Source organism: Anas platyrhynchos, chromosome 16, assembly GCF_047663525.1.
Source record: "Anas platyrhynchos isolate ZD024472 breed Pekin duck chromosome 16, IASCAAS_PekinDuck_T2T, whole genome shotgun sequence".
Taxonomy (NCBI): domain Eukaryota; kingdom Metazoa; phylum Chordata; class Aves; order Anseriformes; family Anatidae; genus Anas; species Anas platyrhynchos.
The window spans coordinates 7,556,731-7,581,299 of record NC_092602.1 but is presented as its reverse complement, the minus strand read 5'-3'; the positions used below and the strand labels follow the sequence as shown (position 1 = coordinate 7,581,299).

At 43.7% G+C, this 24,569-nt stretch overlaps 2 protein-coding genes across 7 annotated transcripts in view; one reads left to right on the top strand and one right to left on the bottom strand.

Moving 5' to 3' along the window:
- Nucleotides 1–7,932, bottom strand: part of BICDL1 (BICD family like cargo adaptor 1) — a 52,219-nt gene extending 44,287 nt beyond the window's left edge. The window contains exons 1-3 of one of the 4 annotated variants that reach the window (XM_072024299.1): nucleotides 7,873–7,932; nucleotides 7,055–7,168; nucleotides 2,283–2,498 (exon numbers count right to left, since the gene is read on the bottom strand). In XM_072024299.1, coding sequence (XP_071880400.1) covers nucleotides 2,283–2,498; nucleotides 7,055–7,105 — 267 coding nt within the window. In that variant the 5' untranslated portion in view covers nucleotides 7,106–7,168; nucleotides 7,873–7,932. Of the gene's footprint in view, nucleotides 1–2,282; nucleotides 2,499–7,054; nucleotides 7,644–7,872 lie in introns of those variants that run through there. The other 3 variants (XR_011803743.1, XM_027469914.3, XM_072024298.1) reach the window with 3 other exon arrangements.
- The window catches only part of CIT (citron rho-interacting serine/threonine kinase), a 122,277-nt gene that overhangs the window by 19,031 nt on the left and 78,677 nt on the right, over nucleotides 1–24,569 (top strand). For 2 of the 3 annotated variants that reach the window (XM_072024277.1, XM_072024276.1), the window contains one exon: nucleotides 22,625–22,845. The gene's annotated coding sequence lies outside the window, so the exon portion shown is untranslated. Of the gene's footprint in view, nucleotides 1–16,197; nucleotides 16,338–22,624; nucleotides 22,846–24,569 lie in introns of those variants that run through there. The other variant, XM_072024275.1, reaches the window with a different exon arrangement.

Sequence of the window (24,569 nt, the reverse complement as noted above, 5' to 3'; positions counted from 1 at the left end):
CTATGGGGACGTGGCTGTAGGCAAGCATGTCTACACAGCTCTATGTCCTTCTATTTATTGAAAGTCTAAGTAGTAGCAGGAGCCAAAGCTGTGTGGATGGCCAGGATCTAAGCACTACTGCTGCCTCAAGCATTACATATGTACCATCTTCAGAACAAGAAACTAGACAAGCATGATGGAATTGCACCATGGAGCAGCAAATGTGGGTAACAAGCACCCAGTAATCAAGTGCTAATGTAATGCTGAGATTTTTAACAGCTTGAACCAAAGCCCTGGCTGAACAACAGACCATTCCCAACTTGGCTTCATTTTGCTCAGATTTTTATGGCTCTAGGAAAGCTTTTTATGCTCCAGCTATATCCACTGTGGTGCCTGAGTTACTGGCAATTCTTAGCCAGGTGACAGACTCGATGAGCACTGATCTTGGCTGGGAAGCCTCAGCAAGTGTAAGTTGCTACTTTACCTTCCCTACCCTGCCTTACCTGTGCTTTGTGGAACAACTGTCTCCTACTCAATGCTGGGAGCTGGGTGGGACTGGAGCAGTGAGGGCAGTACCTGGAAGCAACTTTGGGATGCAGTAATTCTGAAGTGAGTGATTAAGATTATTTCTGGCAGCAATGGAGATCTAAGGGAACAAAAGCTGTGCTTTGCCACTGCATAGAAGACCTAACTTGGTGGTTGTTTTGCACAAGGCTTTGCAGAGAGGTTGTCTGAGCAGCTGGGCTGTGAGAGGTTCCTGCAGCAGGAGTGTCATATGAGGATAATCCCATGCTGTTTAAAGCCCAAAGCAAGCTGTCTGGTTTTCCTCTTCTACCTTCTAGGCTGGTCTCTAGTTTATGCTTCCACTGGGACCATAAAATCTTACATTTCCTAACCAATGATGGAAATCGTGCACACACAGAAAATCCCTGTGGGCCACCAAATCTGATGAGAGCCAAGTCCTGAACACCAGATAAAAGATGTAACATATCACAAGGGCTTGGCTTGAACCTCTTACCCACGTTGTACATGAGAGGTTCTGTCCGGAGAAGAGGTGAAAGATCCTCTTTAGCTACGGTTGGGAGACAGTGCTTTAAAAGCCCTCATAAACTTAGCAGCTCTCCTGAGCTGAGGAAATATTTTTGTAAAAATCAAATCCCCAGACAAAGTGACTGTTTTTCAGTGCTTGACAAGAAAACCGCAGCAGACTGAGGGATGATTTCCTCAAGTGCCAGTACAGAGCATTATCCTGAAGACCTCTTACCTCCAGAGGCAGAGGAAACTGTGCTCAGGTTAAGTAAAAGCAAGTGAACAGACCTGTGTGCTTGGCCTGTTTCAGTCTTCTGGTCCTAGAATTGTAACTGAGCTCTTGACCCTCCCTTAAGAACCATCTGTGTCAGCCCCCGAGTCTCACCCCTGACCAAATCTGGTCTGAAATATGCTGTCCTACCATTACACAGGCCTCTTCAGCATGCATCTGTGGTGTGTGTCTTTGTTCTATGCAATTTGGGGAATATACAACTGGTGAGAAAATGCTTTCATCTGCCACAGTGCCACAGTTACTGTGTTCTCAAGCAGTAAAATTACGGTTTGTACCGACTGTCCAGTGGGGAGAAAAAAAACAACAGGACTCTTAATTCTAGAAGACAGGTCAGCTTCTGGGGGAGGAGGCAGCAACCGTTAAGTCTTTTGCTCTCAGGAAGAAACCCATGCTGGAAGCAGCCAGTCAATTAGGCTGATTTGTAGCAGCCTTACTATAAATCCTCTTTCATTCAGAGGCTAAGCTCTTTGCTGAAACATGCCATTCCAAGGAATTTCAGGAGGTTCTCACACATCTAAACATGGTAAAATTATTTGCAGTGACACACCCTCTTGGAACAACACAGTATGTTCAATTTAAGAACTTCATAGACAATGGATATTAAAAAAGGGAGGCTAGCAAAGAGCCTCTCACCCTGTCACAAATGAGAAAAGTCTTTCTCATTTTACATTTGTTTAGCCTGTTCATAAACTTAGACTTGTTAAAGCAGATTTAGATACAACCAGCTGAGAAAGGTATCTATGAGTTAAATGACCACTCAAATCCCCAAAGCATGAAATGCAACGCTCCTTAAAGGTGTAAAATTCAGTTTAAAGGCAGTGTGTTTTATAGATGCACTGGTGTAATCTGCGTGGATGCAGAACCATTTCTTCTCCCTAAGCAATCTTTCCCACTCACTTGTCAGAAAGGCTGCTCAGAGCCAAGCCATGAGCCCTTCCCGGGGCAGCTGGGTGCCTGCCCTCACTGTGCCGCGGCGACTCACCCTGCTGAGCTGGTCCAGGAGTCTTTGGTTCTGTTCGGAGAGTTCCTGGACAGCCCGTGTCTTCTCGCGGTCGGCTTCGCGCAGGTGAACCTGCTGCCTCTCTAGCTCGTCCTGCAGCTGCTTCACGTCGCTTTCCAGTTCAGACACCCTTCCTTCCCATTCTCCTTCCTTGTTCTCAAATCGCCTCCGCAGTTCGTGCTTCTCTTGTTCTAGGTGCTAGATAATGGGAGAGGGAAGAAGAGGTTAGGAAGGGAGGAAAGAAGTGAATGCTCCCTCCCTCCCCTCTGTTGTGCTTAGCACTGCCTCCTTTCATGCAGGAAGGAGAATGGCACTGTCACACTCTAGTACCATGGAGGTGGCAATCCCATCCCATGTCAGGACAAGTGACAGGCAGTAAACTTGCTTCCAATTTCCAGCACGTGGCCTGTCCTTGGCCTCTGTAGATCAGCGCATTGAATTTTTACTGAAACAACTGCCAAAAGGGTAAAGCAGGCTGCATGTCAATAAGTGGAAAATATAGGTCAGGCAGGCCAATTGATTTAGCAGAGCCTATGTTAACTCCAACGCAGTATTTCAGTGGGCAGTGGCATAACTCTTCAAAAAATTGCCTTTATAGTCAAAATTACAAAAACTGTATCCTTCCTGCTGATGAGGAATCTAGATGAGGCATCTTTCTTGTCACTGGGGTCTTACAAACAAAACTTGAATCATCTATCCATTTGCTTCTTCTGTTCCTGACCTAATTAGTTGCCTGGTGGTTTGATAGTCCACAGTAATTCCGTTGTTTGATGCAGTCCCCTCTGGGGTGGCGGTGGATATAATGAAGTAGTTTCATTGCATGTGCTCATTCTGGGGTGCAGGTTTTTCAGGAACAACTCTCAGGTCTGGTGACTTTAGGACTGGTTGCAATATAAGGGACAGCATGAAGCTGGTGGAACTTCTGGATGCTTTACAGGCTCAGTAAAATGAGGACTTGACTGTTACAGAGCTGCAAATCAGGTCAAAACAGATTTGTTGTGCCCTTTTGAAGGAATCTCTGCTCTGAAAATCTGAGCTTGGATTTCCCCTGGTGACTGAAGCCGTGTGCATACTTGTTGAATGGTCACAGACTGGGACATGGCTGTGTCCTAAGATCAGTAGGGAAACTAGAAGATCAGGAGCCCTCTCCTTGTCATTTGTTTTCTGTTCCCCAGAACAACCTGCGGTTACTCTCTACCAGATTCACGAGCCTTTTAGGAATGTGCCTCAGCAAACAGAAACCCAGTGGGCCCAGAGCTGGCATCACTCTCCCATTTTTCTGAGGTTATCATCCTCCAGTGAGCAATCCCCATGATGCTTATGTTAGGAGGGGAAAATAAAGCTGCTAGGAGGGAAGGAAAATTGCACTGCATTTATGTGAAGTGGCTTTTTATTGCTTGTTAGGCTGTGAGGTGGCTGTTTCCCCTGGGTGCCTACTGCTGATGACACACAGCCTCCCTGGCAGGGTCTCTGTCACCTTCCTGAGCAGGTCTGAATGTCAACGCTCTGCACTTCTCCAGCAGCCTCTGGCCTGTGTCATCACTGATCGTCCACCTCTTTTGCCCTGCAGCAGATGCCATGTTCCTTGATCTTATCCCCAAAGCTTCTAGATCCCTTCCAGAACAGCAACGCCCTGCTTGTGCCCTTCCAAATTATTTTACAAATATAGAACTGTCTGGAAAGCCCTCAAATATGAGGGAAGGCTGATTTAAAAAACAAAACAAAAAAACGCTGGCCCAAAACAAAAATACTTCCCAATGTTACCAGATGCAAAAGGAAAGAGTACTCCTTGCAAACACTCAGCAGTATTATAATTATTTTTAATGCAATAGGCAGGAGATCCTAGCACCAGGCCTATGACAACTAAGCGTGGCTGGAGCAGCCACAATTTCGCTTTCAGCAGCACACAGAAATGCTGGGTTTTACAGCTCTGTCTCTTTCACTGCTAGGCAACGTTCAGAAAGATCCAGGGCCTTCTCTAAATGGAAGATGAAACTTCAGCCTGCTGAGGAGCAGCAGCACAGCTGAAGTTCCCTGGTGCATGCAGACATACTCAAATGTGATTTAGAAGCCACTGGTAAGCCTTGCCAATCATTTAAAAACCACTTTAGTGCCTTACTGCAAGGGAAAATCCGTGCTACGTATGGCTCCAATAAGCAGCCATCATACAGGCGGGAGCTGGAGGGAGGAGAGGAACAGCAAGTTTGTTCTCTCACGATGGAGAGACTGGAAGGGTGCAGTGGGGCATGGAGAGGCTGTTGTGAAGACGGAGGACAAGCCAGTTCTCACCTGCTGACCGATCCCCCCTGCCTCCTCTCTCTGCAGCCATCTTCCCTTGCCTGCCCTCACCCCAGCACCTGCACAGCTGCAGATCTGTATAGTTTTTTTTTTTTTTGTCATGTAGTGATGACAGGGCAAACTGCTGTCCTCAGTAGGAGGGTTTCATGTTTTACAAGTGTCTCTCTGTCCACCAGCTGCTCGCTGATTTCTGTGTGGAACTGTTTTCTAGAAGGTATTTAATTCCGAAAGCAGGTTTTCTTTGACTTGACTGAGCTGGGCTGGTCCTTGTTTAATGAGCTGGGAGCAAGGAGGAGTTTCCAGCTGACAAAGAGGGTCTGCACTGAAAAACGCTTAGGTGGGGCAAGCTTCTTGGTATCAACGGAACAAGGAATTAATTGTTTTAGTCATTTGTGGAGGGTAAAACTGAGATTACATATCAGAATTTATTACAGGACTTCAAGTTTGTTTATAAATGAATTTGAATTCAGGGTCTGAACTGAAAGCTGTCAGAGTAGGTCTATGGTAGGAGTGCTGCACTTCAGTAACACCTGCAGAACTAGAACTGATTTGGCCATGGTACCATTTACCATGTGCACGCTGCCCCAGGGAACAAACCTAAGCACAGAGTGAAAAAGAGATGTTTCTCACCGACAATGTAGTGGCAACACTGCAAAGGCAGAGTCTTGAGGCAAAGTACCAGAAGCACAGGCCAGCATATTGGCTGTTAGGAACTGGAGAGGCTTCACTGAGTTCTTGTAACCAACTCTGAGCTGCTGCCTGGGAGGAAATCTCTCTTAAGTGGTACTCCTACACCCCTACGTGAGGTGCAATTGTCACTAAGGATCTTGTCTGAGTTTTGCTTCTGGTCATCATCAGAAAGCTGTCAGTGTAGGGATAAAAGTAACACGTGGGGCCTTCCTCCAAAATTGAAAAGCTTATTGTGAAATTTTGTTTACTTCAGTGGCAACAGGAGGAGGCCAACATTTAATCAGCAGAGGTGAGTCTTACAAGGCTTGTGTTACAGAATATTAACGTTTGAGGTTGGGTTCTGTGTGTGTGTGAAGTAGCACAGTTTTGGATCTGCCAAACCCAGCAGAAAAAACCTGACCTGTAAGCAGATAGCTCCTATCAGATGCATAGCCTGAAAAACAGGAATCTGCTATTCAACTGGAAAGTTAGAGCTACAGTAGTAGGATGAAAAATGTAAACAACTGGCTGCAGTTATCACCCCTTCATTCACCTTCCAAATGGGCCCAGAAGAGTGGAGGGAACCATTTGGGGAATGTTAGTTAAAGTACTCTAAAGCCATAGTTCTTAGTTTTCCCCTCTCCTTTTCACTTTTACATTTTGCGAGCAGTGAGTGGTGTTTGAGTCTCCAGAATTGACTCCCAGCAGCCCAGGAAGCGCCTGAAGTTGTGCATTTTTCTTTAACGATAGGAAAGGTTTTACTCCAACTCGTCAGGGGAACCACGTCAGCACAATGCCACATACGTCTGTTCTTGCTTAAAGATCAACCTGAAAACATTCACTCCAGCACATTTTAATACTGTGGGAAATTCTAATCTGATAAATAGTGCTGCTAAATAACAATTTGAGCAAATGTCACCTTTGCTATTGTTTCTACCAGAATAGTAAATGCAGAGAGATTTCCCTGCAAGGAGGAAGGGACCAGCCAGCGTGAAGTGCCGAGTTCAGTAATAGAGAGAAATTTCCCCTTTTGGGAAGAAGACAGTCTGAGAACAAAGGCCATACATTAATTTCATGAATCCTCTTGAACTTGAGAGATGAAAGTCCATGAGGGATGAACAAAAATATGCAGGGCTGTGCAGAAAGATTGGGTCAGGGGCTGTGACTTGAAATCTAAATGCTAACCCAGTATTGTTCAAACTCTCCAGGAAGGTGAGTGAGGCTTTTCTTGTACCCTGAATTACTTGCTAAGGGATTGAAATTTCAAGAGTATCTCTGAGAAAGGAGCAGGGTGATAGTTGTGCATTGTCGTGCAGGAGAGTTGTTCCAAAAGCAGCTGCCAGCACCAGTCCTTTTCTTTGTAACAGCTCCATTTCAACCTTAAAAAATCAATAAATGGCAGGAGCCCGGAGGTTGAGCTAAACATCTCCATTCCTGTAGGTATTTTTCAGAGCAACCGGGTAGCAGAGCCGTATCACCAGGGCTTATCTCCTGCCCTGCCTAATGCCTCAGCTCCAGCAGGAGGCTGACACATGCCCAGCACCTCGCTGCTGCTGCACAGCCCCAACTTCGAGGCGGCTCCGGGCCGTGCCCTCGCCCGGGGGCTGGGGCAAAGCAGCCGGGGGCCGGGGCGCTGCAGGCCGGCCCGGCCGTGCTGTGCCTCCCCCAGGCCTCGGGGCTTTCGGGGGGTTATTTTTAATTCGTTCCCTTGCTTTTAGACCCCGTCACGACCAGAGGGAGCTCCGGCAGGGCTCGGGCGGGGAAAGGACCGCGGCGCGGGGCCTCACCTCCAGCTTATCGGTCAGCTCCTTGTGCATCCTCTCGTACTGCCGGCTCATGTCCTGGTTGCGCTCCAGCAGCGCCTTGCCCAGCCGCGCCGCCAGCACCAGGTCCTTCTCCTTCTGCCGGATCAACGACAGCAGCTCGGGGTCCCGGGCGGCGGCGGCGGCGACAGCGACAGCAGCAGCGACGGGCGGCGGCTCCGGCGGTTCCCCGGCGGCGGCCAGCAGCGCCAGCTCCTCCTCCAGGGCCAGCTCCAAGCCGGCGGCCCCGGTCCTGCTCCCGGTCCCGGTGGTGCCGGCGGGCGGCTCCATGCCTCCGGCGCTGTCCGCCTCCGCCGGTGCTGAGCCGGCGGCGGGCAGGGGCAGGCACGGCGCCGACATGGCCCTGCGAGGCTCCCCCGCCGCCGCCGCCGCCACCGCTCCGCTGCGCCCCCCGCGCCCGGCCCGCGGCTGCCGCTGCTGGGCGGGGAGCGCCGCCGCCGGCCCCCGCCTTCCCGGCTCCCCCCCCCAGCCCCCCAGCTCATCGGCCTTTTGGGGTGCCCTTGGGGGGTTGGGGAGGGAGCGGAGCTTCTGCACCGTGCCCAGCTGGCTGCTTCTGGTGAGGGCACGGGGAGGAAAAGCCCCCGCGGGTAGGTACTGGGAAGGTCGAGGAGGGGCACAGCGCTCCCTGCCTGCTGCCAGCCGGGCTCTTTTGGTTCAGGGAGCAGCTCTCCAAGCCTTTCTACTCGGTAGTTCGCCCCTGGAGAGCTGACTACAGCTTCCAACAGCCACTGGGGCTTGCTTTCAATTTCAGATTGGTTTGGATGTTCCCCGAGAACATTTACCTTCAGAGCGACCTCGAGGAATGTTGGGAGTCGTAGTCAGTTGTGCTCAGTGCACTTGTGGCTCCAGGGAGAGGGAGGATTGCCAGGTAACTGAGCTCCATGGAGTTGATCCTTCAGTTCTGTTTTTGTTGACTTCATTTCTCCCCTCTGATCCAGGCACTACTTGCCACAGGAGGGGAGGCTGAGGCAGAGCAAGGCAGGGTAGAAGTGTGAGTGTTACATCTGCTTGGACTGTTTCCTCAGTTTCTCTTGGTGGTTTAATTTCAGGAGATGCTCTAATTGATAGTGATTGAACAGATTCGTTTGAAAGGAAAGCTGTAGTTTTGACTTCTGGAAGTTTGTCAAAAGAAACAATTTTTTAGCTTTTACTTCTAGCTCCTACTTCCATGAGGCTTGTTTTCCCTCCACAAAGGATTCACTTAGACCATGTGCATCTTCATGCAGCTGCCCAACGCATCAGTCGTAAGGCTGTTTTTGGCTGGGATGGTTGAGGACTGGTGCAGTTTTCTAGCATGGCTGGCTCCTGCCTCATGTCAGACCCAGGTCCCTGGAGAGCTGCAGATTATTCCTAACGGTTAGAGCAAGAATTGGGGGAATGCAAACTTCCCTCTGGCCATCTGCCACCGGGATGTAGCCCTCTGTGGTGGATGCACCCCAATAGCCCAGCTAGTAGGACTCATCCATTGTTGTCTCTTGTCCTGGTGGCGGCAGTTAATGCTAGTGGTGCTTTTTGTCATGCAAACACCTGCTGTCCAAAACCCAGGTGGAGACCTGCTACCTCATGCCATGCTCATCCTGCCAGCCCCCATCTTGTAATGGTGACCGTTGGCTATTATGGACCCTGTTTCTTGCTGGCGACCCGGAGGTGACTCCTCCTTTATCTCCCAGCAGTTCCCCAGGCACTGATTTTGTTAGAGCTTTTGTCCTTGTGATCAAATGGGGCCAGCGTTTCTGGAAATGGGACTCGCCATAAGGCAAGATGATCTACAGCTTTTAAAGGAATCCCATTGCCCTGATGCGGTAGCCATACTGTCAGAGATTTGATCAGCAGTATTTAAACAGAGGAGGGAGTTTAATGTTTAAACTGATTGTGAGCACCTTCTGCTGGATGTGCCTACTACAGCAAACCAAGCCTGGTGTGATTAATGAAATCCATTGTGGCATTAATTTTCATCTCTAAAGCTTCTATCAGTATATAAAACAAAAAGGGATTATATTGAGATGGTTTAATCCCTCAGACAAAGCCTCAGACAAAGCCTGAAACAAACCCTGTAGCTGCATCTGTTTGGATGGGGAGGGAAAAAAAGCTATTGCCTGCATGAAGATGTAAATCAGTGCTGTGTATTACAGATGGGCCACCATCTCGGTCAGGCACCTACACAACCGTAATGCTCGTTTGGAGCCTACTGACTGCAAAACGTAGCAGTGCTATCTACACTAACCTTGGATTAAAGCTTTGGTCACAGCATGACCTGCTATTGACTTGCATTTCAAGAAAAAAATCTAGTGAATTTAATTATTGATTTGACATTTTAGAAATATATTAATTACTTTTAAAACTTCACTGGTGTTTTACGTTGTATGCGTTATCCCCATCAAATAGCCAAGAAAACAGTTAAGGATACAACAGTGTATTTACAGGTATACAGTGGCATTATCCATTAGGATTCTAAAATGAATTTTGGCTGAGAGCTGAGACAACCTCTGTCTACAGACACCTGACACCTATTTCAGCTCCTCTTCCCCCAGATAGGCTTGGTGTGTCCTTTGGAGAACCTCAGCCTAGAAAAAAAGACGAATGAGTTAAGGGAAACGAGTCAGAGGCAAGCTTTTCTTTCTTTTTTTTTTTTTTTTTTTTCTGCACTGCTTATGCCTGGTATAAGTCTTCACCAGGTGGATGCTAAGAACTGCGAATAATGGACAGGTCTTGTGGACATCTAGGTGAGGTGTTTCAGGAGCTGAGGCTCTCGCAGTGTGAAGGTTCCTGTGTGTACAGCATAAATTATCTTTCAACATTGAAATCACTACAGGGATGATGATAGCACAGCCCCTTTCTGAAGCTGCAGGAAGGACAGACTGATTCAAGTACGCAGAGAACAGAGCAAGTGACTGATGCATTACCCTACAGGTACAGGATGTATGAAGGCCTTCCCTGTGGTACTAGGAAACAAGGCTGAAAATAAACATTGGTACAAGAGGATGGTATAAGATTGTGTTCTTCATTCTCTTCCTGCTCAGGCAAAACATTACAGGGCTGTAAAAGAAAAGCAAGTAGCAAAAAGTTAGCCTTTACTGGACAGGGAGAAGGGACAGCACTGACTCTGTTGCTAAATAATTTCCCCTTCTTGCTTTTCCCCAACCCCTGATTACCCAATTCAGTAACTAAGACAGGGGAACGGATGGAGAACTTAACTCAAGGAGCCACTCAGGGCAATCTGCCAGTGCAATTCTCTCCGTTAAACAGGTTCCTAAAGGAGTGAGCTCCTGGAACTGACAATCCAGCTTAAGCTGCGGATATGGCAGTGAGTATTGTCCTCCCAAGAGGGTCAAGGAGAGGTGAACTGAGAGCTGCGCAGGCTCTTCAAGCCCAATGTCAAGTACATTGTTAAAACCAGTGCTTTGAAATTAATATTCTGCCTTCCAGATATTTCACCCTTTGGTCTTCTCACAAAGGAAGTGTGGCAGAGGGTCTGGACCTTTGGTGGTTACACCAGCAAATGCTGGCGTACACAGAGCTGTATGAGTTAAGCAGGACAAAACATATTTAACACATCAGAAAAGCTGCAAATCCAATAAATGCTCAAGTGCTCCAGTCAATACTTCCACCTCAGCTGTGAGGGCAGCAGCCAGAAATGAAGCACTGCAAGGGATCATCCTTTATTATTTAGAGTAACGGGAGCAAAAGACACATTGTGGGAAAGCCACAGACAGGCCTGTAAAAGTAGATTATTGTCCTATGCTTTTAAAGCTAACTGCACTGAGAGAGGAGTTCCCATCAGCATCCTTAATCTTCCTGTCAGTGGGCTGACAGTCTTCCAAGGAAGACGGCACAAGCTATCAGCTTCCTTTTGCCGTTCTCTCTCTCTCTCATATCTGTTTGAATGATTAATTGCTTTATTTTTCTCTTTGCTTTACTGCACTTTATTTCTGACAAATGTTTTAGTTATTCTGCTGGTTCGTGTACCTGCATGCTGAGGTGTTTCAGTGTCCCACAGCTTCCTGCTGCTGCAAGATGGGCAGCAAGAAGAGTCGGCAGCCTAAGAGAGTTTGCTCAGAGGTTGCAGTTACCCAAATGAATAATTAAAGGCAATACGTGTCTTGCTTTTAAAGCAGGCCAGAACTGCAAAGCCGGAGATAAGACTCCTGTGTGACCTTACTTTCTCTTTGCTTCTGTAATGTCCAAAGCTATCTGGGTAAGTGTGTGCCCAGGTTCTCCCTGCTGTTGGGGAGAAGAAATAGAGGATGGAAAAGCGTATTTGTAGAGGTTGATAAGGGAGGAGAGAATAGAAATTTCTGGTTAAACAGAAGGGGGGAAAAAAAAAAGCTGTTAGGAGTGTTAGCCAAGCAACGTGTAGTGAACTGAAAGACCGTCCTAGTTCCTCCCAAGGCTCAAGATCTCCACAGAGTTCCCATCAAGCTTGTTGTTCCTCAGGGTTATCAATATTACGTCACTTAGAGCAGAAAAAGCACTCGGACATCAAGGTGACTCATAACAACAAAGTCCAGGGAAAAATCCCTTGGCTGCTTAAGGGTATGAACGCATGGCCTGAGTGACTCAGGCCTGCCTAAGGGCAGAGCCAACACCAGACTGTGCTCACCTTACTGCCAAGGTGTAAGGAGCAAGGGATGCAAAGGGAAAAGAACAGGGTAATGGATTCAACTTGTTACATGGCACATGCAGGTATCATGCTGAGACATCCCTGAGTTAGAGGTGTAAATGCTTTGTACTGCAGCTTTTAGTCACTGTTTCAGGTGTGAGGTTTGGAAGTGTGCCAGAGCCATCTCTCCAGAGCAAAGCTGACAGTGCCGGGAACAAGCACAACTACTTAGAGCCTGTGGAGCTGCATGGCCAGTGTTTCAGGCCAGCTCAATTCACTGGGGTACAGATGGCACTGGAATTTTGACTTGGTTTTACTCCTGGCCCTGATGAGCCAGGTGAGGTATGTGGTACTTTGCTCCTGGGGCTACTTAACTAGTTCTAGCTAAGGAAAAAACAAACAAACAAACAAACAAAAAAAACCACACACACAAAAAACCAACCAAACAAACAAAAAACAACAACAACAACAAAAACCACCAAACACAACAGTTGTGACTGATGGCAGGATTTGCTTCAGGCAGATTCTGGACACAGAGAGAGCCCAGAGTGACTCCCTCTGGCTGGGGCAATACTTTAACACTTTTCTCAGGAGGTCTCCCATCCACATATAAACTTGTCCTGACTGTAGGGATTGGCACCACATGCCTTAACATTGTACTACAGACATGCCACTTGAATGGATTGCTGCATCACTTCTTGTTTCAAGCCTTCTCATTTGGAAAAACCGCAAAGAAACAAAAACTGTCCTAGGAACGCGGTGGGCATAAGATCCAGAGCAGACCTGGGACGGGGCCAAACAGGTTGGGCTCCACAGGCCTGCTTCAGAGGTATTAGGCCAGAGCATGTACACACAGACCTGGCCCTGGGCTTGCTGCTTCTGTGGTTCATGGGAGCTCAACAGGTAGAGTGGCTTTTTTCAATGAAGCAGGTTTTTTTTTTTTTTCAGTGGGTGAGAGTTACCCCCTCTTGAATCTTGCAGCATGACAATATTTGACAAGTCTTTCTGGAACAAACACTCCTTTTAAAAAAAGAAACAGTATCCTGTGCTTTTGCTCATATGGAGATGCAAACTGAGAGAGATGTTCTTGCTTGTATTTCTCTATAGGAAACCATTAGGTCCTAAAATTACCTGCTGTGTTGTTGGCCACCATGCAGTTCTGCAACCATTAAATGATTAGATGTGACTGTGAGGAAAAAATATTTGTTCAGGACCATCTTGCTCTGCCTCTTCTGTATGTGCTATGATTTGTAGTGACTCATGAGGGAGTAATGGTCTTTGATCTAGCATCGTTAGATTTGAATTGACCATGTTGACATGAAGCAATCTTTGTTGTGAAGCAGCTTCCTTCACTCACTGTTGTGGTCAATTATTTCATGACAATGGCAACTCTGCCAGGTATTTTTGCTTCATTGAGCAATTATGTTGTTATGGAAACTGGTATTCTATAAATTATCTGACGAGAGGCCTGATTTACTTCTTGGGAACACAAAGTTTGAAAGCAAAAAGTACAGGATTCTTTTTTTTTTTTTAATTAGTTACACATTGATTTGTGTAATTATTTTAATCTTTAGGGCCCATTAACTACTCGGTGTAAATGGCAGCACCTTAGCGTCTGTGCAAGATCTGGCCTGTTGTTGTCCCTCATTAGAGAAAGTGAGACTAGTGGATGTGCACAGTACGGATGAGCTTGTTCCTGTGCCTGTTTAGGAACCTGCTGTGCCAGAAGGGGAGAATGTTCCTGTGTGCCATCTGCAGGGCTCTTGAGCTCTTCAAAACTTGCCCTGGCTGTGCTGTGGCTGATGCTGCAAGTGGCTGCAGTTGGAGTGATGTGTCCTTTTGCCTTTGCTATTGAGACTGCTAGGAGCCTGCAGACTGCGAGAGGTTGATAACCTTGCTCAGGAGGTTCCTGAGAGGATTGAATCTCCTGTTCAACCACACAAACTTTTCAGACAGGCTGTGTTTGCAAAAATTTCCTTCCACCTACTGCTAGTTTCTTACCCTAGGATAAAGGAATGGACAACCTTGAGGGACTTTGGTTTGGGGTATTTTGACTAAACAAACCTGCCCTTTCAGATGGTGCTAAAGGATCTCTTTATTTACTAATCCAAAGTATGGATCTTCTTGGGGCATGAACTGTCACACCATGAGGAGGCAGGCAATCCTGGATATGGATGCCTCTGGATGGAGGCATCTGGATATGGGCAGCACAGAAGCTTTCAGAATGAGCTTTTGTAGCACCCATTACCTATGAGAGGAGCAGCCTTTCATCTCTGAGCTGATTCCTCAGTGCTTTTCAGCAGCATGAACTATGATAAACATGTGGGTGGAAAACCACTGAACAGGAGTAATTAAGTGGCTCCTGGTTAGCTGAAGCTCATTCTACATGGTTGAGGGACCCTGCATTAGTGTGAGTCAGTCAGTGCTTTTCCCCAGGATCTTTCTGCTTTTTCATGTTTCCAAACTTGATTTCTTTACTTCTCTTTCTTTAGACAGTTCTGTTTTTAAAAAGAGCGTTGTTACCTTGTACGTGTTCATCTTAAGCCTGAAGGTAAATGCCTGATCTTTTGGCATCAGGACAAAGAGGCCAGGCAGGGGTTAGGGAGGGTGAGATTTGTGTGTGTGTTCCAGTAATAGGATCGTACTTGGAAACATTCTTGTTTCTCATCTTGTCCATATCAGTCCAAGCTGGAAAAGTCACATATTGCTTCTTATTACTAGACCGCATGATAGTATGTGCTAAGTACTCACCAGAATAAAGTGCTATGGATTGAAATGGGTGTTCAGGAAGAAACAAGCACAGAAAAAGGGAATTTAAAAAGTAATTTCTTATTGTATATGTTTGAGAAATCCAAGTGGCTTTTATTCAAAACTCCCATTTCTCCTGAAATAGTTTTCAGAAAGTGAAGCAGTGTCTGACTAGCACAGGATAGGAGCTGCGCAGGGATGTTAACCTTCCTGGGAGAAGTGGCTCTGTGGGGCTGTCTGGAGCAGGAAAACCTCTGGAAATCCATCTTTCCTCTGCCAGCCTGGGCATGGAGAACACTGCAAGTGCTCGGAAATAGCAGATAGCCAGCCGATAATTTGTTTCCTTGTGTGATCGGTGGGGGTTACTTTGAGGGTTGCCATCAGTCTTGTCATAAAAATACTCATTTCTGAATCTCTCCAGAAAAAATAAAAATCCTGTATTTTCTCATTCTAGCTGCTGGTTTCTAAATCCCCTTCACTTTGTCAGCACCCTTCTGCCTCATGGAATGGAGAGCTGCCAGACTGGTGTATCATCTCCCTGGGGCCTGCTGCCCACATACCAGGTAGCACATTCAAATTCAAAATAGCAGGCTTTGTGAGAGTGCAGGTCAGCTTTGGCTGGCAGTGAGAGATTTTTTTTTTTTTTTTTTTTTTTTTACAAATATGGTTGCATATTGCTGTATGAGAATATTTCACAATGAAATAAAACTTGGTAGGAGTAATTTCCATTTTAAGCTCATATTTATGTATAAGAGATTTCAAGAGAAAAAGAATTGCCAAATAATAGCTAAGGCATACTGTTGAATTATGGGTATTGCTTTCTGTTGTTTAATTACTTGCAGACTGCACTATCATTCTGGAAAGGCAACTGCAGGACCTCCTATATTACTGTTCAGCTCCCCTGCATCTGGCAAGTGTCATTCTTTGGGATTAAAAAGTAAATTATTTTCCATCGTTTCTAGTGCTTAAAAATAATGCATCTTTTCTCCTCATCTGGGGACTTCCATCACTAACGGGAGCATAACTTTAAAAGCTTTTTTAACTGTCTGCTGGTGTAAGAACTCTGTATAGCACTGTTAAGCCAAAAGACACTTCTTTATAGCAATATTAAAGGTGAATTTATAGGTATGTTTTAGAATCTGCTCCTCTAAAATTCTTTGTGCTCTAGCAGTCAGGGGAGCAGAACTCAGCACCTGGGGCCAGCAGGATTGAAGTCACCCTGGCCTGTATAGGCCAGGCAGTCATACCACCACCACGCATTGGATAAGCAAATGAACCTGGATAAAGCAGATTAATGAAGTTTGCAGGTAAAGAGATTTATAGTTTATCTTTACATGTTAATCTTAAAAGGAATTACTGATCAGAAATTCTGACCTTTGACAGCACTACCTGCTAATCAGGAACTTTAGGTAGCACAGGTGCAAGAAACACTCTCAGTAGCCTTAAGGACAGGCACTTCAGGGGATCACCTGTGTTCAGATGGGAAAAACAAAGTACAAACTGCAGTAAAAAAAAATAATTTTCTGGGTAGTCCAAATAATTAACTGTAATGCAAAAGCTAAAGTATATAAAGGAGAAATAAAGTAAAGACCCTCATCTTTTTACATTGAGGGGAGCTCCTGCATGTGTGGTTGTCATAGTTCCTTTTCAGATGGGGGGCCTGAGCAAGAGTGTACATGCAGAAAGGTGGAGAATACGAAACAACCTGAGAGCTGGTCTGGTGGCTCATTTCCTCATGAAAAGTCCACACTCTGGTCTGTCTGTCTGTCTGCAGCTAACTGTGTGCGGGCACGGCTTTAACAGCTTGGCACAATTTGACTTGCAAGAAGTTGTTCATGTGAGAGTGAAAATAATGTCAGCTTCTTACTGCAGTTGTTGAAATCCTACCACAAGGAGTGGGTGAGTAAACTCTGTGCTTAGTTTGGGGAGGTCAGTGATGAAAAAGATAGGATAGAAATGTTAATACTGAAACAAACCATGTGAATATCCCTGAATGTTACACATATCATCTGCTCTTGCAGAGGGAGCAAAACCAGACTTCCAAAGACTAGATACCATCTCTTCCCATACCTCCTGCTTTCCAAGGAGTCCAAAGCTCTTCACTGAAACTAAAATGAAGCAAGGCTTGGGGAAACACTGTGCTGTAATTGCTGTTTCCATTTCACAGAGGGATGAAGGCAATCACTAGCCCACAGTCCCAAATGCTAGGTCATGCACAACTCTCACGCTAAAGTTGTGACTTACAGTCTTAACCCTTAGATCACGATTTCTCTTCAAGAGTCAAATCGCAGAGGAAAACAGCAGGGACCCTGATAGTGTCTTCCTGCGATGAGTGTACTTCTTTGATTCTTGAGACAGACTCCTGAGGACCAAGGAAGGAAATACTACAGCACAGCTGAAGTCACAGATGTGTTATGGTGATGGTATTAAAAGAACGGAATAGAACATGAGTGTGAGAGAGAAGGTTGCAGCTCCACAGAGCTTGAGATCAAAACATAAGACACATGGCAAACATGAAAGGGATTAGACTTAGATACAACGAAGGAGAAGAGGAGAGAATGAAACCATATTACAGTAATTTACTGGTCAGTTTTTAAGTTGTGAGATAAATCATGCTTGTAATTTAAAAAAAAGTATTTCTTTATTCCTGCTGGGAAGACCTAGTTCACACTAGCTGTAAATGTGTTAGGACAGAAAAATCAAAGTGTTAAACTGCTGCGAGGCACTCTCATCATATCATAATGCCTTTTGAAGCAGTAATTCAATGATTGATCAGAGGAGATCTAATTAACTACATTATGTGAAAAAAGCAACACCATGAAGAAAGCTGTGATACTCCGGGCTGATGAATCTCTGCTCTGTTGCATGGGTGTGGGTGTTCTGTGGAAAAGGCAAACCTTCATTCAATATATGACCTAAAAATAAACCTGAAGATTAAAAGTTTCCTTTGTCTTTCTGCCCTACCTTTCCCATATTATTGCTTTGCATACTCCTAGACATTTTAGGAAGTGCATAGACCATATTTGTCGCTAATATATTCAGCATTTAGTTAACTGCTTAAATCTAATATTCACCCACACATGAGCTATATGGGGGTGAAATTCAGATATGAATGTTACCTTAATAGAGTATCTTCCATTCTTGTTTCTGATTTTTAAATTTTGCCTGTCTGCAGAGGCTGGGTGAGCTCAGTCTTAGTGCAAATGACATTTATGAACATGCGGTGCATCCTCGGTCTGAGTTCACAGCCCGCTTCTCCCATGGGATGTGTGATGGCAGTGTGACCTGCAACATGGCAAATGAGGGATGTGACAAACATGAAGCCAAATATTATTCATTGGAATTGATGAATGCTTTGACGTGCTGTTGTAAAAGGATCATGGGCATGTTTTGCTTATTTGACATCCCTTCAACTTACATGCCAAGACTATGATAACAATCTACAGCAGTTCAGGTTCTCCATCAGAGCCCAGTTTAGCTGATTGTGCTTTCGTACCTGTGGTGCTTTGGACTGTGGTTCACCTCTCCCGTGGAGATTGGGTCATTTTATAAAGCTTCCAGCCCTTTGCCTGACAAAGTCTTCTGAACCAGACAAAATCAGCCTTGTTGGGCAGGAGAAGAGGCTTCACAAGTCTTTTTACGTGCATTATTTCAGTGATGGGGGCTAGTCTGCATTATCTCTCACATATTTGGGTATCTGGTTTCTTCCAGGAACATTTTACTATTAAAAGAAAATCTTAGTTTAATGCAAATTTAGCCTACATTAATCATCCTCTTTTATGTTTTTAAGTGTCAGATGTAGCCTTATATGAAGAATTTCATTCATTTTTATATTTTCCCTCACTGCTTTGATTCAAGGACGTTGCAGAGATTATAAAACATTTCCCAAATTTTACATTTAAATGAAGAAATCTCAGCCTTGGCTAAAAGGGAGGGAAGCAACTACTTCCCAAAGCATTCTTTGAACAATCCTACCCTAAGAGGCTGTATGACTTGCCTGTGCCACACAGTCTGCCCAGAGCTTTCCCTTGCTGGCTCCTTGCTAATTCCTTGGGTCAGTTTTGTGCTACTCAGTGTCAGCGATAGGTAAGGTACATGTTGTGTCAGTTTTACTCCATTTTTTATTTCAAAAGATGAACCTATATACAAATAACACAAGTACATGTAGGTTTATCCTTGAAGTATGTTTGTTTGGTGTTTCAGAAGTTACTCTGTGAGGAAAAGAAGATGTTTCCATATAAACTTAGAAGTCTGCAGAGCTCATGAAATACTGTATCACTCTTTTGAGCATACCAACATCCCTCTCCTGTGCAAAAACCTCCCTCAAAACTTGCTGTGGGCATGGATGGTAAGAGCAGGCTCCTGTGGTTTTTATTGCCTCTGCACACACGTCACCCTTGGTTGCTTTCCTTTTTCTCCTGATGACTTACCCGCTCAATAAGGTGTAACATAACCAACCTGAAGTGCTATAGCCATCAGAAATTGGAAAATCATTCAGTGGCACAGTAGGTAAATTAGCCTAAGAGGCTACCCCTGGGTGATGGGGGAAAGGCTTGTGGGTGAAAAAGGTTATTTATGGGAATCGTTTGCTCAGGTGCTATAAAATTAGGTCTTGAGGTTGGCAAGAGAATATGTAGTAGCAGAATCTTTGGAAAAGTGTCCGTCTCTGAGCTTCAAATAATGCTTTGTTTAAAAAGCTGAAGTTTTATTTCAGAAAACTAAACCAGGGGTTCCCCTGTCCTAGCATATGCTCTGGAAATGGTTTTCCAGCCGTTTGTGTTTTGCTTATTGGTATGCTGCTAATCACCTTCCCCTGGCTTTCTGCTGCCGTTAGCTGTATGCATCAGTTGTTAGTCAGTTATACTCTTTCTGTATCTCGGTCCTTTGGAGAGAAACAGTCATTTAAAATGGCTGGACAATGCTGGCTAGGTAATCGTGTTTATAAAACAGAAACATTGTGTTCCTCTTTATTTACAATTATTGTAAGTGGAAATGGCTCTATTGTTTGTGTTTCTCTGAAATTAGGTATTGCTCTTTCAGACACCTGAAGACCCATTATCAATGCCACAATTTTGTGTTGCTTTATCTGTATGAGAGAAAAGGTCCGTTACTGGCCTATCTCAGAAATAGCATCGCATCAGCTGGAAACTGGTTTAGAATTCTTTTAATTCAGCAGATCGTTAAAATATATATGGCACTTCCAGGGAAAATCAAACCACGTGGAAACAATAAAGACTGGCAGTTATGTCTGATAAACAATAATAATCTGGTGTCTAGGGAAAAAATGAGGATGTGGTTTTCTTCTGAAGCCTATCAACATTTAACAAAACCGTGTTTTGCATTTTTAACCAGTTGAAAAATTACCAATAGCTGTTGTTTTCTTTTTATTTATTTATTTATTTATTTATTTATTGGTAGGGGGGAAAGGCGACAGGAAAGACAGACAACTGTAAGGACTTGCAGCAGATTCTGATTCTTTATTTTGTTTGACCTGATTTAACAAGCTTCTTCTGTTGAAATATCATAGTCTATGTTGGGAATTATGTCAGGAAGCACAATATGTGCAGTGTGGGTGAGTGAGCTTGCATAAACTGTCAATGAGGATCAATTATAGGAATTATTGAATTACACATTAGATAAGTAGCAGATGACTTCTTTTTGCATGCAAGTGTGGTGTTAGCTATTTTTGTCTAAATTAAAATATAGCCATACAGGCAGGGAAAATTTGTCACTAAGCGTCACAAGCTGCCTGGGTTTATTGATTATTTTTTCCTTTTTGATTGAAGTCCTGCAGTCTCGTGGTTTTGGCGTGAAGCACCATGCAGATGATGCGAGAGAGCATCAATCTACTAACAACGTGCAATTAATATGCAGCTTGGGCAGAAATGGCTACTTACAAGACTTTAGAGATGAAAAGAAAAATGTTATTTAGCAGTTGCCATTTTCTGATGTGTTTAGTACTCCTGATTCAGGCTGTGGGAGTTGTGTGTCCTCCTGCTCATACCACAGCTGGGCAGTTGACAACAGGGTGGTGAGGCAGGCTCATTCCTGCATTTTTACAATTTATAAATATCCTGTGTCAGCCTGTTTGTCGGGTATTTTTGAATGTCTAGATGGTATTTTTGCCCCAAGAAGCTACCTAGAAGGTGGGAAGACTGGCTCAGGAATAGCCATCCTTTAGCAGACTCTAGAGAGCTGTTGAACACCACAGCCTGCATCGCCCTGGCTGTGCCTCTGACTCAGTTTGTCACTGAAGACAGCTTGGATGAAAAAGAGAAGCAATAGGATTTAAGAGCTCTTTTCAACAGAGGAGTAGCTGTTCTTATTCACAGGATCTAGGCGATGTATCATCTTCTGATGTTGGGGTACTGAAAGGCATCAGAATGAAACCCAGGAGAATACAGAGGAATGAGAAGAAATTAACTATGCAGCCTGCATGAAAACATTCTTTTATTCCAGTATCTTGTACTCTAAAATGTAAAATCTTTATCCCCAAATACCTGTTACTCTTCTCATGGTGGACTGAGTCGACACAGAACCCAACCTCCTCCACTGCTTTTACTGCTGCCTTCTAGAGGATTCTAAGTGGGAGCTGGTGGTCTGATTTAGAAGACCTGTTAGCAAATAACAATTACTTTAGTGTAGACCTTTTTGTCATTTCTATTTGTCATTTTGAGGTTGTCCATTAGACTTTTTCTGATAATTGTTTGATATGAAAAGCTAACTGATTTCTGCTTCATGTTTGAAAGGTTTAAGAAGTGTATTATTTACAATGGCTCAGCAAGCCTGCACCTCTGCCTTTGTTTCCAAGAAAGTAATTGCTATTAGCTGTTTTCACCCACTGGCACAATTCATAAATGCTGCTTCTGATCCATTTTGAAACTTCAGAGAATCGATGTCCAAGATTTTCATTGCACTGAGGAAATCTGGATAGCTGAGTGCTGGGAAGAGCAGAAGGTAGAACATATTTTACCTTTGTACTTACGTGTTTCATTCAATTACAAAAGAATTTGAAACACAAGCATGAAAACAGCTTTTATTAAAAATTGATTTTTAAAACGTTAGGAAGGAAATCCAACTGCAGTCCTTTACAAACACAGGATAAAAGAAAAGTAGCCCCTAACCCTTTTCTATTGCAAATAACATTTATTCCACCAAAACTCTTTTATGTGGAGTTTCCATTCTTCTTTCAAAACTAGTATTTTAGCATCCACCCTTTGGCAAAAAAGGGCTAAGTGCAATTTCTTGGAAGACCATGAACATTGCGTCATTGCTACAACCTCCCACCATGATCTTTTGTTTTTGTTGTTTTCCCCATTTGTGGAAGAATGTACTGGTTTTGTAGCCTTTTTCTTCTAGGTAGCAAAGGAAACGTTAAAGTATAATAAAAGTGTGAGCCAGGCTAATAGCATATCAGGTCTGGTGAACAGCAGCTTGACCTGCAGAACAGCCAGAAATTGTCATTCAGTCCTTATGTGAACATCAAGCTACTTTGCTCTTTGTCACTGCTCTCTCTTAATCACTTATTCATCACAGGTCTTATCATGGAAAAACTGTTTAAAAATCACAATTCCACAATAGTCACTGTAAAATATTTCTTGGCCTCCAAGCAAACAGTAGAGAAGTAATTCTAGAAGAATTAAATAAAGTAACATGTAGGCTGCCATTGCTGAGTTCTTCAAGACAGGAATGAACACACCCACTCAGAGCAAGAACATCTTAAATCTGTAAAGTACCAAAATCGTGATTCCAAATTAAAAAATAGACAGGCAATCATATCTAAATTCCTTTTAGTCTTACCTGGAAAAGTCCTTCTGCAATAAGCTGTCATTTAATCCATTTGATGCTTTTATTTTTACACTGAACTACTGCTGCTATTGTTCTTTTCTACCTTATTCATGCCTGCCATCATGCCTGTATGGCTATTGTACACAGATTGTTTACTGGATCTTTTTTTTTTCTTTTGAAGATTTATTAAAAAAAATTTCTCTACATTCAGTTATATGAATCAGTCAAGTCTACCTCTATATCTTTATTCATCAGGTAGTAAAAAGATATATTTTTAAAAGAGCTTGCATAATTTTAATAAATTTGTTTATTTCAATACTGAATTTTAATGTTTCAGTCTGACATGATTTGTTTTACTAAACTGTAGGTACGAGTGAATGATTCTGTTTTGCTTTTAGATAACGGATCTTGGGGCTCTTAATCAAGCATGTTGTAGCCACATCTGTCAGCTGACGCTGGGCTGCAGAAAAGCACCTTATGCTTCTCAACGACTTCTACATCAGAGACAACTGGAACGATTGTCCCAGTGTGTGGATTTGATGTGAGCAGGCTCCTCCCAGCTTTTGATGTGTGATGCTCTGATTTTCTACTTTCATGTCTTCAGATCCCATCTGCATAGGTACAGTGAACTTACAATGAATGAACTGTGCTGTCTGACTCGTACTGAGCTGACCTACCTTGAACAAGCAAACTAACAAATGTCCCTGTTTCAAAAAGGGGGATGTTTTCCACTCCAGTAGAAAATTGATTTAGTGATGCTCCCCTCCCCAGCTGGCTGCCTGCCATTTTGTTATGTAGTGTAGGTTCAACATTAATCTAACCTATTTTATTCCGTAAAACTCCAAACAATAATTTAACTTTTTCTCCCTAAAATCACAATGGGATAAGGATATACGAGTATCTTTCAACACTGTCTAGCTAACTCCTAAATTAATTCATTCTTCCACCTTTCTGGAAGTCAGCCAAAGAGATTTATGGGTATGCATGGCTCTGCTACTCATCAATATTGGATGTGGAGATGTCTGTCTGGCACATCTCTGTTTCTGGCTGATCTCAAGGATAGAGATCAACTAAGAAGAGCCTACTACTTATATTAAGACGGAATTAATCTTTTGGGGCACTTTCCCTTGATGACGGTCAGATTTCCAGCTTCCAAATATAGCACATGGACTGGATTGAGTCAGAATTTCTTTCAGGATACATGCTGCTCTGCAGCCCACAGGAAGGTGGGGAATGCCAGCTTTCTAGATGGGATTACAGCAAATGGCACTGAAACATAGAGGACCATCTCACAAGCAAGCAAATTATTGCTGTGATGAACTAAAGGGTGTCTATCCAGTGGATTTGTTGATTTAGGGCAAGGAAAAAATCCTCCTTTAAACCACTGGAATTTACTTGTCTTAGGACCAATTGCAGATTAAATTCTATTAATCACTTTTAATTGTGCTCTCACAGGATTTCTTATCTTAATTATAAAGATATCTTATTTCGTATCTTCTTTGGGAATCTAGGTAAAATATAATTTGATATGGCCATTGCTGTATCTAAATTCCAGAGTAATGGAGTATTTTGTTATATGCAATTTCCAGATGACAAACTGCACCTGTACTGTCCTAGGTTTTATCTTCTGAAAGAGTTCAATATTGCCTTCCTTTCCACTTCACTAAAAACATTCAGGTAGTTCTTTAGTTACATTTAAAACAAACAAACAAAAAAATGTTTACTGTAATTGCTCAGATACTTTGTCAGTTTTGCTTTAATTAAGCCCCTGTCACTTGTTGCTCTGCAGCACGTAATTCCCACTATGTCATGACAAATTTAGTTTTCAGCTGCTGCAGGGAATGTTAATGTGAACATATCAATATTCATGCGTCTTGACAGATCGTGAGGTTTAATAAATTGCTTTCTATAAAATAATTTTTTGTGAAATCAGGGGTGTTCCTGTAATAGCACAAAGGAAGCCTGAGGTTGAGGTCTAAAAAAAAAAAATCATTTGCTTTTCACTGTATCTAAAAATTAATAAATTATTTCTCCAGTAAGTAATGATGTAGTTGGATAAATATTAAAAAAAAAAAAAAGTGGATGTGGAAGAAAATTATGAGAAAAAAAAGGTTCATTTTCATGTGGTATGGCATCTTCACCTCTGATGTTCCCAGATGCACTCATTTCACACTGTCTCTTTTTCTTGCCTACCTCAGGGGAAATCTTCCATCTCCATTATTGGAACCCAACTATACTACCTTATAGCTATAGGTATGGGGTACAAGAGTCTGTTCCTTTTTCTATGAATCTGAGACAAGTTTTATAGTTTTAAGGCATCAGTGGTATAAAATACTTTAATGG